The sequence below is a fragment of the Protopterus annectens genome, chromosome 10.part0 (genome assembly GCF_019279795.1).
Source record: "Protopterus annectens isolate FY-2018-M chromosome 10.part0, PAN1.0, whole genome shotgun sequence".
Classification (NCBI taxonomy): Eukaryota; Metazoa; Chordata; order Ceratodontiformes; family Protopteridae; genus Protopterus; species Protopterus annectens.
In genome coordinates, this window is record NC_056744.1 from 779,783,582 (window position 1) to 779,804,319 (window position 20,738).

At 36.8% G+C, this 20,738-nt stretch overlaps 1 protein-coding gene across 1 annotated transcript in view; it reads right to left on the bottom strand.

Moving 5' to 3' along the window:
* The window catches only part of IL12RB2 (interleukin 12 receptor subunit beta 2), a 581,203-nt gene that overhangs the window by 346,169 nt on the left and 214,296 nt on the right, over positions 1 to 20,738 (bottom strand). Inside the window, exon 7 of the mRNA XM_044085599.1 lies at positions 18,036 to 18,189. Coding sequence (XP_043941534.1) covers positions 18,036 to 18,189 — 154 coding nt within the window. The remainder of the gene's footprint in view (positions 1 to 18,035; positions 18,190 to 20,738) is intronic.

Consider the following 20,738-nt stretch of genomic DNA (forward strand, 5'->3'; position numbering starts at 1 on the left):
AGCCTGCTCTGAGAATGGGATAAACCCCAGTTGGAACTTCCTGGTAAACAAAGATAGACAGATAAGAAGTAATATTGTCCTTCACCCGTAGTGGTAACTTATTGCAGAAGCTAAAACTGAGTATATATTGAATTAAAAGCCTGTTCTTCCAGTGAGTCGTGTAGGTCCTTAATACGGCTGTTTGTAGAATCACTGATTTTTGCAAAGAAATAGGAGGTCAAATAGGATTACTTCTAGGTGTTGTTAATTTTTTATTTTATTTAAAATTTGTTTACCAGGGCATAGCACTGATAAGTGACTGCTTTCGGTCTCAGCCCAGGAGTACAAAGAAAATTAGAACTGTATTTAGTTACAGTAAGAGTAGAACCCGTGGTGGTGGTGCTGCGGTAGCTTTGTCGCCTCACAGTAAGACGCTGTCTGGTTGAATTCTCAGCTAGAGCGTCTTCGGCGTGGAGCCATGCGTGAATGGGTGTACCTTGGTTGAAGGTTGTATGTCAGGGCTGGTAACTCGGCACGTAAAAATCAACTACCAATCATTAGCAGACCTGAGTTCTGCTGTGGCGACCCCTAACCGGGAAAAGCCGAAAGACTCAACATCTGTAAAATACCATTATCAGCTAACAACATTTTAAAGAGTATAGAAAACTGAATATAGATTGTTTACAAAAATCAAAACAAGCATCAAGTGGAAAGTTGGGTGTCTGCACATAATTACAACCGTATGTTGTCTAAGTGGGAATGATAGGATACTTGAGTGAAGTATGTTACTCAGAGGTTGTAAGCAGATGGAATGGGAAGTTATATTAAATAAGTTCAGGTTTATTTGAGTGCCTGTAAGCAATAACAATAAACAATATTAAACAGCATAAACAACATAAAACAAAGATGAGAAAGTAATAGCTAAGAAAGATAAAATAGTGGCCATCTGTAGGCCATATCAAAAAAATGTATTTAAGCTCCTTTTAAATCCAACTAATACTGCTGTGTACTGGAGCCAGCCAGGAAGAAGATTTCATAAAAAGATACTGTTAGCTAAGACAGCAACAACACGATGAGCTGAGCTTGTAACATAAATGATCTGCTGTGTCGCACAAAACAATATAAATCCTGCAAAATTGGGATGATATGATGGTATGTTGTAAACCCTGTAAATAAAAGATTATGTGGGTGAGAAGCTAATTTCTAAGTGCATGTACTCTTAGTCAAAGAGGTAATCAGTTGCCTCTGCTAATCACTTATCAGGCCAATACTAAAACACAGTGCACTCATCATTAGGTACCTATTTAAACACTTAACCCAATATAAAAATCGACAGTGGTTCTTCACTAAAAAAAGAGTTCCCTATGTTACGCAGTGCATCTAAAAAGCCTGTTTCTCTTCTCTGTTTCCTACACAGTCCTACAGCATGATCTGTAGGAAACCAAAGCTGTAAATAATCCAGTTCTGCTTGAACTAATACATACACACAAAACTAGTTATAACATAAATATTTTCTCAGGGGTCCTAAATTTATATTGCAACATAAATAGGAGTTGTTAACATGACAGGCATCTCAATCATTTCCACCTCAGGAATCTCAAATCATTTCCACCTCAGGAACAATCTTACCTTTCTGTAAAGCAAAGCACATCCCTCATTATTTTCAAATGTAACTCAGACAAATGGATGGGAAACTGCAAATTTATGCCAAGCTTCAAACCTATCCTTTATGAACCACTTGAATCCATGAGCTCTCACACATCAGTCAGTACATTTGACAATGAGTAGGTTGTTAGCATGTCACCTCACCTCCTACTCCACCCAAACCCACATCACACATGCCTACATATGCGGAGGTCATCACCAGAAACATACCCAAACACCAGAGACCTCACAAACACAAGCACGCTATGCCTAATACTTCCTCTGCAGTGCACAATACATATAACAGCTCAAATACCAGTGTCTCACCTGTCAAGCCCATAAAGCAAAACACAAAACCAAACATATTATCATAGGGGGTTCCTATCACGCAGTCGAACATTTACAATTTTGAACGACATATGGCCGAGACCATATGTTTGAATTTGTAAATGTTTGAGTATGTGAAAATCTCCATAAGCAGAGGTTTCCATTCACTTCAATGTGGTGCGATCTCGGAGTTGGTATATTTAAGTAGTGGGGGTGTGGGGGATGCATCCCTCCATGTGGGGGGTGCAGGGGGTTTGCCCCCCCTGCATACAACAATTTTTATATTTGTCTGTTGTGTTTTTATTTTTTTATAGCTAGTCGAAGTTCCGTAACTTTGGACATATGTGTTCGAACATATGTTAGTCGAAGTTACGGCACTTTGACTATGTGATATAGACCCGTTATAGGTGATTCCATCGTGAGACACACAGATGTCCCTTTCACCAGGCTGGATAAGAAGACGGTCACAGTCAGGTGTCTGTCAGGTACCAGGATCCTCCATATCACAGATGCACTCAAGTCTCTCAACAACAGGTACTGTTATGACTCTGTCATACTCCATGTTGGTGTGAACGACTTGAGACATACCTCTTCAGACTATATGAAGAGAGACACGATTGAGCTTTCAGACTATGTGTCTCAGGCTGGTATGTCCCTAGCCTTAAGCACCATTTTTCCTTCACCTAGGTGATGCCTCACTACAAACAGAAAATGATTGACTTCAATAATTGGCTTAGTTTCTGGTGTCATTCCAAGGGGATACATTATCTGTCAGCCTGTGATGACATGATCAACAGACCTCAGTGCCTTTTTAGAGATGGTCTTCATCTGTCACCCCTGGGATTTCAGCTACTGGCCAAGGCTCTTGTCATCCCCATAGTGCCTTTTTTAGGCAGCACCTCAAGGACAAAATTCCGATGTAAAAACTCCATCTAAAAACAACCTCAGGGTTTTTCTGCTAAACAGTAGCAGTCTTAACATAAAACTGCATTCACTGGAAGTAGTCCTCACCTTGAAAGACACAGACATTTGTGCAGTCACAGAGACGTGGTTCAAGGCTGTGGAGAGCACTCCAGCCATATTGGGCTACACCCCCTTGCACATGTTCAGACCACAAACTGAAGGCATGAAAACTAAAGGAGGCGGTATAGCAGTATAGCAGTATTCCTTAAAGATAAATACACTTCCACATTGTTTAGACAGCATGATTCCCTGGAGATACTTCAGATGCAATTAACTGTTGGTAGGACACCTATTCAAGTCATTGCCAGCTACAGGACCCCCTCCATGAATCAGGACACCCACTCTGCCTATTTGGATGTACTTGAGGCTATCAAGATACATCCAAACACCATGGTTTTGGGTGACTTTAACTATCCATCAATCGACTGAGGAAATTGCTCGTGTACAAACTCACTTGCCAAAAGGTACCTCAACTTCATTAACTCCAGTGCCCTGAACCATCTAGTTGACAACCGCACAATGGGTGCCAACATCCTAGATCTGGTACTTACCAATATGGGGGACCACTGTAGCACCCCTACTGTGAGGTCTTCCCTAGTGAGATCTGTCCACAAATCAGTCTCATTCGAAGTAACTATCACACCTGACCCCCCCCCCAGTACCAACTAAATTAAAAAAACTTCTACAAAGCAGATTATAACATCTTAACTGGGTGGTATAAATAGCTTCACTGCACCTCCCCCCTCAGATGGAACTGGTAACTATGCCGAGTTCTACACAAATTAAATAAAATAACAAACCACCCAGCCAACGGATGCTTACTAGAGCCAATTATTTTATTACATTAATGTATTACAACAATATGAGCGCTTTCATTTAATTAATATCAAACTTCATCAGACAACATATAAATTAAAACCCATCATTTACGTATTCTGCCAAAACTTAAAAAAAAAAAAAGGAAATGATGTCATAACATACCTGTCCTTAAAGAAACATTAACCTATACATTAAATATATTATTATTGTACACCAAAACCACTATAATATATATAATAGATGTATAAAACAAACATTGCATACCTTTAAATCCCCAGTACATTTAAATATATCCCAAAGAATTTCATATATATATATATATATATATATATATATATATATATATCGACACACACACACACACACACACACACACACACACACACACACACACACACATAAAAATATGATTAAATAAATAAATAAATAAATAAATAATGTATATGAATTTCTAACACACACAGCTAAACCTCAGAAAATTAAAAAGGTTTGTACCTGCAAGAAGTCAATTAATTCCTATTATTGGAGTAAAGCATATTAACAAGTGCTGCATATATAACATTGCTAGCATTGATCAACATATTCAGCAAGCTATCTACACAGATGGGTTTTAAGTTATATGTTATCTGATATCATCTGATATTAATTAAATGAAAGCACTCACATTGTTGAAATACATTGTTGTAAAAATATAATCAGCTCTAGTAAGCATCTGTTCGCTTGGCGTTTTGTTATTTTATTTGGTTTGTTTTATGGTTTTAAGTTACTTAGTTGTGATTGAGATCTACACAAATGCTTTATACAAACACCTGAACAATGGCATTTACTTGGCCGTACCTGACAGGACCAAAACAAGCTCCTCAAGGAATAGCAAACCTGTCTGGTGGACAAATGCCATTAACAGGCTGTACAATAAGAGTAAGAGAGAGCAAGCCCTAAACTGGAAATACTCCCTCTTCAGCTTAAACAAGCAAATAAGACTTCTTGTGAAGTCCTCCAAAGCTAACTACAAATCCAAATTAGCTTCCTCAACTAAGGACAGCCATAAGGCATTCTTTAGTTACATCTGTAACCTAAAAGGAAAGGCCTAGATTTGTGCCGAGCTGGTAGTTAATGGTGCCACATATACCAAGCCTGTGGACATTGCTAACCTGTTAGCTGAGAGGTTCTGTGAAAACTTCACTCCCCTGTCCCTGCCACACTTACCCCAAGACATCCCTACCACCTGTTGTCTACCTTGTATCTTTAAAGAGCAGATCATGAATGTCCTCTCTAAGGTCAAAAACACAGCATCCATGGGACCCGATAACATCCCAGTCTGTGTCCTACATGGGGTCAAACAAGAATTAGCAACACCATTGGGTACTCTTTTCAATCATAGTCTAAGCACTGCCTCCTTCCCAGCTGAATGGAAAAAGGTCACCGTTATCCCCTTGCACAAAGGTGGTGCTTCCATTGACCCTGGGAACTACAGACCTATTAGCCTGACTAGCCTTATCTGCAAGGCCATGGAGCTTTCCAACAAAATATTGGTAATCTCCAAACACTTGACCCTACTCAAATTAGGATTTGTCAAAGGGAGATCATGCCTGTTAAACCTGATGGACATCTTTGAGACAGTCACCAAGACCCTCAGTAAGGGGAAATCTGTGCTTACAACCTAACTATACCTAGCCAAGGCTTTTGACACTATCACCCACTTGAGCATAATTGACAAACTCAACCAGCTAGGTATCAATCATTAGAAGTGTCACTAACTAACTCACTGATAGAACTGATATAGTCAAAATAATGGAATCCACCTCCAACAGCAGACCTGTTAACCAGTGGTGTTCCACATGGATCAGTCCTGTGACCTCTACTGTTTGTAATCTATTTCTCTGAAATACAAGCTAAAACTAAAGGTCTGTGCCTGACAAAGTTTGCTGATGACTGCAAATTGGGAGCAGTCATAGAATCTCCAAACAATGTCAACATCCTACAAGAGGGTCTAACACAAACAAATGATTGGTGCCAAAGTCATGGTCTTAAACTCAATGCAAAAAAATGTATTATCATCCTTTTCTGTAAGAGTGATGTTCCTGCTAACTACTACATCAATAACAACTCCCTAAGTATGGGGTCTATATTATATCATCAAATGCTTAAAAAAGCGAATGATGAATAATCAACCTTATGTAAGCAAAAGCTTACAATCTCGAAACCTCAGAACAGAGATTTTTTTTTCCAAGGGAAAAAAAAAATCGCTGTTCCAAAAAAAAAAAAAATTGAAGACTACATAAAGTGTGTGTGTGTGTGTGTGTGTGTGTGTGTGTGTGTGTGTGTGTGTGTGTGTGTGTGTGTGTGTGTGTGTGGGGCTTTGCCCACCACACCCCCTACTTAAATATACCAACTCTAAGATTGCACACAGTGCCAAAAATGGCAAAGTTATGGAAGCGGCCAAGCGAATTCTTTCCCTGGGAAAGAAGTCACTTAAAAGCCCCTTCTCTATTTTGCCTTTTCATTGTTTTAAGTTTGACCTAGATGCATACGATAGAATGCGTCTTCAGTCATCTAATAGGAACCCTAAGTATGCACTCAGTGGAGTCGGACCTGGGCACACAGCCTGACAGCAACCCTACCTTTGATCACCATGTCTCCACAGTGATAAGAAGGGCATTCTATATTGCTCATCTCATCTTCAGCATCTGTCCTATGAGGATCATCTGAAATCACTGTCACTTTATTCTGTTTCATGCAGACTACTCAGGGGTGATCTCTGCCTTGCATATAAGACAATCTTTGACCCTGCTTTATTGGAAATGCTGCATATCTGCAAGTCCAATGGTACATTGGTTACTCACTCTAAAAGCCTTAACCTGGTATGTGACATTAATAGAACCTGCTGGAGGGACAGATGTGTCTCCCAGAGGTTACCACACCTTTAGAACAGACTCCTGCTTCATGTCAAGCAGACCACCTCATTCGCCCTTTTCAAATGCAATCTGGATTTTTGGATGGGTAACCATAAATTCTGTTGGACAGGGGTGATAGGTGCTGATCATGGAAATAAGGGTAAAACTTGGCTAGGCTAGTAAGAGCACTAGGGTTGTTAGCCTAGTAACCTCCTATGATCCTATGATCCTATGGGGTATAATTACTTTAGTATACCAGTAGTATTGCAGTGACTAAGCTTCAAAACGCTTAACTGGTTTCTCTATCAAAGGTGAAAACAAGGACAGATTGCAGACTAAGTAACTGCAAACACCTCCGTAATTCACAAGGGACTGGGTAAACTTTTAAAATAAATTTTATTAAACCTTAAGCTCTTTCATTCCAAACAATTTATATAATGGAACTTTATCAGAACATTTCAAACAACACTGCAAAGCTTTTAAATATACTTTCCTCTAGCAAGTAACAACAATTAACCAATTAATCCATTAACTCACACACTAACAACTAAAACCTAAAAATTTACATTACAAAACATTGCATAAAATCATTGTAAACATCAATTTAACTTTAATACAGCATACCACCCCTAACCATATTAATGCTTAATTTTTAGAAGAGATGTTATGAAGCATGAGTCAATGAGCCCAGGATAACTCAAGGCATTCAATTGTAGTTGCCATACTAACTCCCTTTTGTCCAAATATTCTTTCATAAATATACCCCTAGCATCCTGATACAATTGCTCAACAACTGTAGAACAGAATTTATGCCCTGTGTTATTTTGTATGTGGTTACTTAAGACATTAGTGGGTTTCTTCTTTATGCCATGCACATGTTCATAAATTTCCTCTATTAGCCTACAAGGTTTTTCCTATATAAAAGGCAGAATAAACCTCACAGTTAGCCACATATACCACCTGCTTGAAATCACAGGAAAAACTTCCTGTTACAGGGAATACCTTTCTGTTAATACTAAAATGTTCACCCTGATTCATATATGGGAATTGATTACATTTCCCACATCTAAACATACCCAATTTCCTAAGTCCTGTAATACAATTAAAATACCTATTACATTCGTTTTCCTTTTTTGATAATTCCAATAATTGTTTAAAACACTTATCTTTTTTAAACACTATTTGTGGCTTAATTCCCACCTTTTTGACTGCTCCACTTTCAGCCTTAAAAATATCCCAGTATTTCAGAATACTTTTTATCAATGCTTTACTATCTATATTAAAAGCAATGCTATGTAATCTAGTGTTGTACCCATAATCATCCTTACCATTCAGTACAATGCCTGTTTTAGCATTATCATTATTACTACTCAACAGGGGTTAATAATTTCCACTAATTCTCTTATTATACACCTCATCTCCAACTTTTAGTAAAATCTTTTCTGGATATCCCCTCTGCTTAAACATTATCATCAAAATATCACATTCATGAAAGAAGGTGTCTATTTCCAAAACCATCCTGGTCAGCCTAATCAACTGGCCTTTCACTACAGCCTTCTTTTGGTGGGTGGGATGCCAACTGGAAAAGTTTAATTAAGTATTAGCAAATGTTGGCTTTCTATGGATGTTGATAAATATTGTCCATTATTTAAATCATTTCTTAATTCTACATCCAAATATACTATTTTATTAGAGAAAAAGGTGTGAGTAAACCTAAGAAATGTTACAGTATGATTAATGTATTCAATAAATTCAACTAATTTATGCACCATCTCTTTCCAAATGATAAATATATAATCTAAAAAAATGAGTATAAAATACCCAGCATTCTTTGTAGATACTATTAAATACATACCTATACTCCCAGCCGGCCATGAATAAATTAACAAAAGCGGGGGCACACACTGCCCCAATTGCCACACCAGTATTTTGCTTAAAGTACTGCCCTTCAAAGTAAATATAATTATGTTTTAAAACAATCTCCATCAAGGTTGATGCTACATTTATCCTGTCATCTTTTAAATCACCCAAGAAACGTAACTGCTCTTCAACCCAACTAAGATGAAGATCATGAGGAATAACTGAATATACATTATGTACATCAATGGTGACAAATAAATACTGCTCAGAAAATGGAATTTTAATAATATTCTTCAAAACATTGTCACGAATCCTTACATACATGTGTCAATCTACTCACATTACTTATAAATAAATTATTTAAAAACTTCACAATAAAAATGTTTTACTCCTTGTGGCATCAAGAATTGGTCACAACAGTGGATTTTTGAGATCTTTATGAAGCTTGCGAATATCAAAAATGGTGGCTATGACAGGTTCATCATTATGCATGTACTTAAATTCATTTTCAGTAATTTGACCTTGTATTAATAAATCATTTCACATAATCTCAATTTTTACTGTAATTGATGTTAATTTCATTCTTAGACACTTCAGCATAGGTATCATCAGAAAGCAAAACACACATTCTGTTACTATAATCTGTACTTCCCATTACCACCAAGCCTCCTTCCTTATCAGGTTCCATCACCCTCAAAGTCTTATCAAACATAAGTTCATCAAACAATTTCATTTCATTAACTGCCAAATTATAAATTTTTGACTCGGGAGTGACTTACAATATTCATACATCTTTTCAAATAGTGAACATAACTATTCAATGGCAGATTAAAAACACTCTGCCTTTGCAGTACATCAGAAGTAACACAATTTGTATAATTAAACCAAAATGCTAAATTTAATTTGTACATATAAAGTTTCAAATAAATTATTCTCTCAGCAATATTTGCCCTTTTTGCTGGTACAAATGATAGTCCTCTAGAAAGGAAATTAGCATGCTCCATGCTCCATAACATCTATTCTAAAAATTAAGCATTACTGTTGTTGGGGTGGTATGTTGTAATAAAGCTAAACTGAAGTTTATAATGATTTTATGCAATGTTTTTTAATGTAAGTTTTTAGGTTTTTAGTTGTTGGTGTGTGATTTAATTGATTAATTGGTTAATTATTGCCACTTGCTAGAGGAAGTGTATTTAAAAGCTTTGCAGTATTGTTTGAACTGTTCTGATGAAGTTCTGTTATAGAAATTGTTTGGAACAAAAGTGCTCAACGTTGAATAAAATTTATTTTAAAAATTTACCTGGGTCCTTCTGAGTTATGGAGGTGTTTGTGGTGGTTTATCTATTACCTAATAGCAACCTATGAACTTACATAAGTCACTTGGTAACAGCAACATCAAGTTATTAGAGATTTTTATGTAAATTAAATGTAAAATCATGTTCTCTGTGAAGTATATGTAGAAAATGTTATACAAAAGAATCATAAGAAAAAATAGTATATCTTTACCTTAAAATATAAGGTAACATAAATATGCCCAAGAATGCAAACTAAATTAAATCAAAAGATAATGTCATTTGGTTGATTTGTAATCATGAAGTAAGTATGATTTTTTTTTTTGGTGAAAGCATTTTAAAAATGTTCAAATATCACACACAGTGTCCTTTGTGGCTATGGCTAGAGGTACTGTTTTGAGAACGTTTGCATGGCTGCATTATCAGAACCTCCCAGATGACATTAAAAATGAGATTTTAAATTCTCACTTGGATAGAGATGATCAAAATGCATGATGGAAGAGGCAAGGTAATCCAGAGAATCTCTAAGACTTTTCAGTCTGTCTTTTACAAATCGTTCAAGGGATTTTTTTTATCTCCACATCCAGTTTTGGCAAAAACAGAATAAACAGACTCAACAAAATTCAGGTAAACAGAAATTTAAGAAGAAATGGCAAGGGGAGCTTGAATCTCTCAAAGCCAAGAACAGTCCAACAAATCTGAATGACTGTTCAATAGAGTTTTTTTGTTTCCATTGGTTCTTCATCACATACTGTTCCAAAGAGCAATAGATTCAGTGCTTCCTTCATAGCCAGGGAAGGGTTTTTATTTAAAGATTTTCCTAGTGCCAAAGAAAGAAAGTACTTGGAAACCAGTTTTGGATCTTTTTTCCCTAAACCTGTTTGTGATAATGCCCAAATTCAAAATGATGCCACTTCACAACCTATTACCCCTTCTTTCTTTTTCAAGTTTCCTGGTTACACTTGACTTAAAAGATGCTTATAATCACATTCCTATTCATCCAGACTTCAGACATCTATTAAGGTTTTGTATGTCTGGATCACATTATCAGTCCTCTGCCTTATCCTTTGGACTATCTGCTGCACCAAGAGTGTTCACAAAGTGTTTAGCTCCAGTTATAGCTCATTGCAAGCTACAGGGTATCCACATGTTTCCATATTTGGACAATTTGCAGAGTCTTTTTCAGTGTTAGGAGTCTCTCTCTCTCTCTGCCTATCTCACTTGGATGAGAGATCTCTTACACAAACTAGGATTCCAAGAGAACATTTGAAAGTATATCTTGACTCCTTACACAGGATTGGGTTCCTGGGATGTCAGCTAGATACCTCAGTTCAAAGAGCTTTTCTTCCACAGGAAAAAATAGATCTTTATTTAGATTTATTTGTAAGGTTTTCCACTCAGATTTCGGTCATTGCAAAGGAATACTGTAGGATTTTGGGTTTCATGGAATCTATGATTCACATGGCACCTCTGGCAAGACACTACCTGAGAAAAATACAGTGATACCCAAAATCTGTTTGGTCCCAGCATCAATACCCTTTATCTTTTGAAATCCCAGTGCTGAGGTTTGTCAGAAGAAAATTTTTTTGCTGGAGACAGCGAATATCCTTAAATCCGGGCCTCCTCTTCTCCCTTCTTGCTCCAAAGCAGTCACCACAGATGCTTTGGTCTTTGCTTGGGGAACAGTTTTAGGAGGAATGAAAGAGTAGAGGGTGTGGGATGCCAAGGATACATGCAAGCACATAAATATCAAAGAGATGCTAGTCCCAATCAATGCACTCAACTTTCTGATCCATCTTTGGTCCCTGGGACTTTTCAAGTGGTAACAAACAACACCACAGTCATGCGGTTCATCAATAAGCAAGGGGGAACCAGGTCATACTCCCTTTACAGACTAGCCATGTTAGCTTATTATATAGCTTCACAGCACAGTCTCACTGTACAGATACCCTACATTCCATCAGATCAAAACTGTGTGGCACACAAGCTGAGCAGGACCAGGGCAGACCCTCAAAAATGGAAATTATATTGGGGGGGGGTCTTCCAAGATTTGATCCACCTGTGGAGAGCTCCTCAAACAGACCACTTTGAGTCCTCTCTCAGCAATCAGCTGGCCAGATTCGGTTCCAGGACTACATGCAAGAAGCCTGGAAGACTGATGCCTTTATTTTCCTTGGGCAGGAATGCTCTAAGGTTATTGTTGTGACTACCTTCTGGCCCAGGCAAAGGTGGTTCACCTCTCTTTTGGAAATGGCCAGGGGCAATTACTACAAACTTCCTCACTGAATGGATCTACTCACAAGAACAGAGGTGTTTCATACACCCCAACATCAATCATTTTCAGTTGACAGCCTTAATGAAAAGGTCTTAATTCCTTTTAGGAACCTGTTTATTGAGGACATGCAGCAGGTACTAACGGATGTAAGAAAGACTGCTTCTAGAAAATCTTGTATTAGCAAATGGAAAAGATTTTCTAGTTTGGTGCCAATAACATAACCAACACCCGTTCAGGATTGGTTATTTTCTGGTTTTACAATACTTCTGTGAGTTACTATTCCTCTATCAAGGTTCATTTTTTTAGCAATTTCAGCATGTCTGCTCATGGATCTTCCTCTTTCAATGCAGTCTCATGTCAAAATATTCTTAAAATGGGTTTTGCATAACAAGCCTCCAAGGAAACTGGTGCCCCCCTCCTTCAGATCTTAATTTTGTGTTACAGAATCTAACTCTTGCTATATTTGAACCAGCTAATCTGACTGACTTCAGGTTCTTAACATGAAAACACTTTTACTGATTGATCTGACCTCTGCAAGAATGGTGTCTGAGTTGCAGGTTGTTATTGTGAGTCAACCCTATCTCATTTTCAGTAGGGCCAGGCTTTCTGAGAACTAATCATTCTTTTATGCCTAAAGAGGTATCTAAGTTAACTTTAATCTAAACTATTCATCCCCCATTTTCATTCCTGAACAGAAAAATGAGGGAAAAGAGACACATCATACCTTGGATATCCACAGATTACTTAGATAATATATTGACAGAACTAAATCTTTCAGATCTTTGGATTAATTGTTCATTTCTTGTGAAGATAATAAGAAGAGACTAACTGTGTTCAATACAGACTATTTCAAATGTCTGTTTAAGGCTATTACCTTTTATTATACTCACCATAATAAAACTATACCAGGTAGGGTCAAGGCTCATGCTACCAGGGCTTTGGCTTCATCTTTGGATTTTTGGAAAGGGTTGGATTCTAGATGAATTCTAGAAGCTGCTACTTGGTCCTCTGCACCTACTTTTAAAAAGCACTATAAGCATATCCTTCTCTAGGTCTAGATCAAGCGTTGCTGGGACCATTTTCCAGAAGCTCCTGGATTCTTCTCCTTTCACCCCCCAAATATAATTAGCTAAGGTAATTTACTCATATAACCACGACCACAGGAACTGCCAAATAACTACGAACTCTCCTCAAAGACAGCAAACACGGATGGAAACACTGCAGAGACCAGTCTTACGCCACCAAACTGGATAACAATCTTTTATTAAGCACCAAATACTCTAAAACCATGAACGCTTTGGTAAAAACATACACTGCGTTTTCATCACACATAGACTTCATCAGATACCCAGTATCTGATGAAGTCTATGTGTGATGAAAACGCAGTGTATGTTTTTACCAAAGCGTTCATGGTTTTAGAGTATTTGGTGCTTAATAAAAGATTGTTATCCAGTTTGGTGGCGTAAGACTGGTCTCTGCAGTGGCGAGTGTTTCCATCCGTGTTTGCTGTCTTTGAGGATAATTTACTCATATAGCTAAGACTATTTCAGCAGGGATCAATATGGTGAACATAGTACAGTTGTGAACTTATAACAGCAGTAGATGTTAGCATGATCACTGCTGCACTAGCAACTCCCTCCTTCCACCCCCATTGTTTTTGAGTGTGTTTTTATGCCAGGGTGTGGACATTTGTTTTTAGTGTTCCTAGCATTGTCCTTTCAAGGCTCAGCCTCCCTCTCATTGCTGACATGAATGCTCTGAAGGGATTTGCACTCAGATTTGTCTTTTAGTCAGTACAGCTCAAGCTACTTGATAGACTGGGCGCATGGAAGGTGCCCTGAAGCTGTGGAAGCTGGTTAGCTGTTATATCTTTGGCAGGATATAACCCATATAACTAAGGCTCCTGCAGGAGTGATCATGTGAACATCAACAGTTATGATAAGTTCAATTTATACAACTTTACTAGTCTGTTTTTGCTAATGACTAATGTAGAAGAAAAAGCATGTCTAATGTTTTGTGTAATGCTGTAATATTTGCACTGTGATGCAGTTGTGTCTCATGACTAGTATTAATTATATATTTTAGCAAAAATTATGCAAGAAAGGATAATTTGTATTCAATATACTGACAGAAACATGTACAGCCGATGTACTGTAGAGCAGCTGGACTGATCAAGCATACATCCACAGAATTCTGCAGAATTTCCATGCTATCCTTTCTCCAGCGATGATCACTTCAGCTTGATGCAAAACCTCTTTTTGTAAAAAAATTAAAATAATATTTAAAAGCTTTCCCTGATACTTTAAAAGAAAGTACCTCTATGGAAAAACTGTGTCTTTCTCTGTTGTCTAGTAGAGTAATTCAGTTTTCAAAAACATGCATGCTGATTAGACAGTCCAGTCAGCATGCTCACTGTAAATGGGATTCCCCATATAGAGAACTCAGACTAACTCACATTCTCGGCACTACTAACTGTCGAGTTTAAACTAATATATATATATCTATATATATATATATATATATATATATATATATATATATATATATATATAGTTACATATATTTAAACTTAAAAAAAAAAAATATATATATATATATGTGTGTGTGTGTGTATATCTATATCTGTCTATATATGTATTGATATATCTATAATCTCTTTATATCTATATCTATATATATCTATCTATATATATCTATATATATATATATATATATATATATATATATATATATATATATATATATGTGGATCCACTTTGAATCATCGAATGTTCAGAACATCGCCGTTCTAATCATCAAAACTAGAACATCGATGTTCAGAACATCGAAGGTTTAAAGTGGAAGTGCCAGGTAAGTACAATTTTAGAATTTTGGGTGTGTATGCAGGGCAGCAAGGTTCCCTGCATGTTGTGTGTGTGTGCCATCTGAGTGTTGGCATTGCAGGTAGGGTACGGGAAATCTCCCATTTAGCGCTACAGCATATAGCGGTAAATGGGAGATTTCCCTTAACCCACTGTAGTGCGATCCCAGAGTCGGAATATTAAAGTAGGGGGGGGTGTGGGGGGCACAGACCCCCACATGGGGGAGAAGCCCCCATTCATAAAATAGTTTTTGTAAGTGTTTTTGTTTTTGTGTGGTTTATTTTGAACCTACGATGTTCTGAACATCGATGTTATGATCTTGATGATTAGAACGTCGATGTTCTGAACAGTCGATGATTCAAAGTGGATCTATATATATTATATATATATATATATATATATATATATATATATATATATATATATATATGGATTCCAATTACAAGAACAAAAGTTCACAACTTCGAACTTGTAATAGGAAGCCTCACTTACGCGAAAGTTCACTTTAACGAAAGTGAACTTCCGCGAAAATGCACTTCCCCGAAAGTACCGCAGCACAGTGGAGGACATCAAAAAACAAGCTATGTCCTCCACTATGGTGCGATACTCACAGACCTTACAGTTATGGCATGGGTTAGGGTAAGGGGATAGTTAGTAAAGCTATCCCCTTACCCTAACCCATACCCTAACCCTAAAGTTCGTGACTATCGCACCATAGTGGAGGACATTGCTATGTCCTTCACTGCACTGCAGTCATCACAGACCTTAGGGTTAGGGCATGGGTCATGGTGAGGGGATAGCCTTAACATGACCTGTGCCCTAACCCTAAGGTCTGTGAGTACTGCACAGAAGTTCAGTACAACGCCCATTCGTTGTACTGAACTTCGCGTAAGTGCACTTTCGATTAAGTGCACTTTCGCTGCAGTGTGCATTCCATACACTATTTTGAAGTTGTGAACCTTCAATCTAGTGTATGGAATCCATATATATATATATATATATATATATATATATATATATATAGATATAGATATAGATATAGATATATATTATATATATATATATATATATATATATATATATATATATATATATGATACAATTCCCCATAATATTAATCTCTTAAATGTTTATAAAAAATCGTGGCTATCGATGCTGGCAGCACCACCAGAAGCATTTCTATGGCGTATCAGTAGAAATGAGAAACTCATCTGGCATTAGATAGTGACTGCATTCCTGAATATTTTTGATACAAAACAACAGCTTTTTTTTTAAGAACAGACCAACATTATGAGGCAAACATCTAGACATTCTGCAAAAACCTAAACTATCGACAGATACCCTACACAGACGATGCATAATCCTTACTGCCTTAAAGTAATGGTAGAGACAGTACTGAGCATAACTAGTACATATCTTACGTATCCCAGACTATCAGAAGCCAGTGGAAGAACACTAAAGTCTATTTATTTGACATAATTTAGAAAACATAAGACTTTTTTACTAGAATAATGTCATTGCATTATAGAAATAATCTACTCTTGTGTGTGGGTAACCCATGATTTATCCATGGGTGGCTCTGTTTAATCAATTTGGTTTTACCCTCATGATTAAACCATACCAACCTTGGCTAAATCCTACATTATCCATGCCCAGTCATGGGTTATTGCTAAATTAAACAATAAATCATGTGAATAAAATACCCCAAATAAGCAGTGCTCTTTTTAAAAGATACTTATTTGTGTAGTGCTTAATAATGAAAGTAATGATGTCACCACTGTACCGTGGGAAGAATGTCAGAACCATTTCTTATGAGTCATGCTTCCCACTGAAGACTTAAGTGTTAAAACAGCCCGCATAGGTGTAAATCAGTCCTGGTCACAGCAAGCAGGTGGACTGCAGTCTAGGCCAGTAAACACAGATGAAGTTCAGCATTTCTGGAGACAGTTTATTCCAGTAGGTGTGTGAGATCTTTTAATAAAGTATGACGACACATGCAGAAATGCTTTACTGAAAGGATTTGTTTAATGCTAACTGCAGTAACAAGAGGTTTTGGTAAATGTGTGTATAAAAGATGTGCAATTGTGCATGTGTGTTTTACAACTTGTAATATCTGATGTATACATTTCATTTGTAGATGGTATGAAATCATACCTCTCAAGTGTACCCCATAGTGAGGAACGTCCCTCATTTTGTGTCTTAAAAAGTACATTTCTCATGTTCCACATTGAAAGGGTCTGTCACACATTTAGTTTTAAGAATTTTTTTAACTGTCATATTAGTTTGTCAAAATAACTTTTTGTAAGTATAAAATATTTTAAACATCCTATGTTTATTCCACACTACGAGAGGTAATCCACATTCTGGAAATGGTAGGTTGAGAAATATGAATGAAGTATTATGTGAGGTAGCAACTAATGTGGTTTTATGTGATATAGCTTTTGACTGGGTAATATCTGCCAATAAAGAGTTAGTTCTGTGTCTCTAAATAAAGTTATCAATGCATTGTCCAGATGCATAGATTAAAGATGTGAGTGCATAAAATGATATTCACTATTTCAGACACATTTGTTTTATTGTTTTAACTTTAAGTACTTAAATCTGGATTGCTTGCTGTGTGTTCCCTACAGCTGGGATGCTAAGTAGTGCTTTTCCTCCTCACCATTCGTTGTTTCCTGCACGTTGCAGTGATGGTTTTCTGCATTACTGATGAGCTATCATTCTTACTCTGAGAGTGTGGTTTCTCGTAGAAAAGAACGTTTTTGTTTGATTAGTGCTCTTTCTCAGACATGCAGCAGCTATGGAATGAGAATAATGAAGTAAGCATGGTGTAGAGGTGCCGGAAATTTGTTTCCTGAAAATATTTGACTTTTTGTGTGGTGTGTGTTTGCTTGAAACTATTACCATTTGAATAATTGTGGATCAATGGTTTATGTACTCAGGGTAATAGTTTATTGTGATTGTGTTCAAGATGACTTTTGGGAGGGTTGGGAACCCATCTTATTTAGTGCAAAAAGGATGGTAAGACTATCTGTATACAAAATGCAAAGAAAACAATCATTTTAAAAGCAGAATACATTTTATATATGTTTTCATACCTGTTCTATCATAAAAAGCATACCTCCTTCTGGTGTTCTGGTAATATATGAATTACTCCAGTCACTCCACAGGCCTTTTTCACGCTGGAATCTTCTAGAGGTTTGGAATTCATACCATGTGAAGGGCATCAAATTATACAGGTCATGTTTTCGAGGACTTTCAATCAACTCCTCTTCCTTTGGAGTTTTTATATAAAAAAACACAATTTAGCATCTTACAACACTAACACTTTAGAACAAAACTAAAAGAATAAAATAAGCATTTTAGAACAGTTCATATTATAATTCATGCATATAACTGCCTGTTACTATATATACAGTAACAGATATATGGGTCTACTCACTTTAGTCGAATAGCCCATAAGTCGACCTCAGAAAATTTAACCAGAAAAAGTCAATAAACTAAATGTTGATATATATATATATATATATATATATATATATATATATATAGAGAGAGAGAGATATATCTCTATGATTTACTATCATAATTTCAAATCCAACTCCATCGACTGCACTATGTTCGAACATGAAAAGTTAAACATGGCAATGTCAAACTTCAAAAGCAAGCCTAGGAACGGGTTTTAACATGGGTCGAGATAGGGGCAAGGTTTGCAGTTCGGCAATAGCGGTGAACACCTATCTCGACCCATGTTAAAACTGTTAAAGGTTAAAGTTTACCAGGCTGTGAAAAACCCTTCATTATCCAATGATGCACCACAGTGCCAAGCATCTCTAGATCTGATGTCTACCAAGAGAAGATGTCACAAAATTTATAGAAAGAGATATGAGACCAACTACACCAGATGTGGGGGAAATAAAGTGAGTATTTTATGTAGGATAGACATGGTCTTTTAGATCTACCATTATGGTAAGTACATAATGTTTGTGTCAGGTAAAAGGAGGCCATCCTTCATAACAGAATGAGAGAGTCCAAGCCAATTCTCCTTGATGTCCCTATACCCCTTATTATGTAGGCCTTAAAAGAAGACTTGGACTAGGATATCATGTTCCACTCATAGTGCCTTGCAGAGATGTTGAGAGTAGATCAAGTATCTCTGCAAAGGCATTATCCAGAGCTGTATTTCTGAAAAAAAAACAATGTAGCTATAGCACCTGCTTGAGCCTTCAGCATTACAGCAAGAAGCAGACTGTATTTATTATAGCAGTGACAGAATATAGTCAGAGAATCACATTGCTGTCATAATCTTAGAAATATTCTGATCCAGTTCTATCCTGCAATGGGAACCAAACAGATGTCTGCCTTTGTGGGTAGCCTTAGTTCTAACAGCATGAAATTTCATCTGAGTGTGCAGATTCATACAGTCAAAAATCCCCTCCTTCATTGTAATGTTGCAATATTGACTGAGCCCAGTATCAGTAGCAACTTTTGGCATGAAGGAAGGGTTGGTGTGAAGAATGAACTTTCTCTAAGAAGTGCAGATAAGGAATATAAACAATTTATTATTTTATTTTACTTTTCAATTGATGACCTGGGAAGTCTAACTGGGTGGAGAAACGATTCTCATTGGAGGCCCATGGAGAAAAGCTCCATTTTCACAATATAATTCAAGATACAATGTAAATTAACCCAGGTAACTTTAAACATTACCATCATCTTTGGCAGTGGACTATCAAAAAATTATATACAGTAGCATATTGAACTTGTTTACATTACATAAAAGCATGCAAAATTAAAGTATATGTACACACTGGTGCAACCATACTGGTGCCATACCAGTCAGAAGGGAGAGATGAACTCAGTAATTAAAGGAGAGTAATATTGTTGTATTACTGGAACTGAGTTTGTTCTCAGGTCTTAGTGAGTACTTTCACATGGTGGGCTCTGTTTTTACAAAATCTCACTAAGATTATACTGCTGCATAGATTGTATTTTATATATCATACAGAAAAAAAGAAGACTGGATGAGCAGATCCCAGGAAAAAATGTGCCTACTACTGGTGTACGCACTGGCATGAGGACTGGAAAAAAGGCAAAAAAGGCAATGTAGAATCCTCGGATCATGGAAACATTCTTACTACAAGGTTAGGCCGGGGTCAGGGGAGGATGGACCCACTTTGATAGAAGGAAAAAGTAGTCTACAGAAAATGCATAAAAAGAGAAGCCAAAAAAGAGACATAGAGGTGACAAAGTAGACTGTTGAGGATAAGGAAGTAATTATATTTTGTTACTATTAAGCAAAAAGTCCATAATTTCCAGACAGAGGATATTTAGCAAGAATAACAGAGAAATTAGAGGAAAGAAAAATACGTGCACCAGAAAAACTGTCAAAAGCTGTGGACAAAAATTAATGTTCCTTAACAGAACAGATCAACAAAAATATATATAGACAAAGAAACTTTGGACCAACTGTAAAAAGAAACAACAAAGGAAATGATAAAGAGCAAAGAAATAAAATGAGAGCTTTTTGAAAGGTACAAAATGAAACATGGACATTTGAAGGAAAAAGAGGTATTAAATGGTGCCGTATATATGCAAATGAGAAAGCCAAACTAATCAATACAAAAAATGTAGCTCCAAGGATATTTGAAGAGAAATACAGTCAAAGGCACCCAGATATGGAAAATTTCACAATACAAAAATAGGATCAGAAAGGAGGAATACAGAAAAGAAGTTTAGTGAGGTAGAAGTTAAACAAATAGTAACTGAAGTGATGGATTATTTGCAAAGTGAAAGGTGTAGTGTGAGGTCCCCAACACAGGTA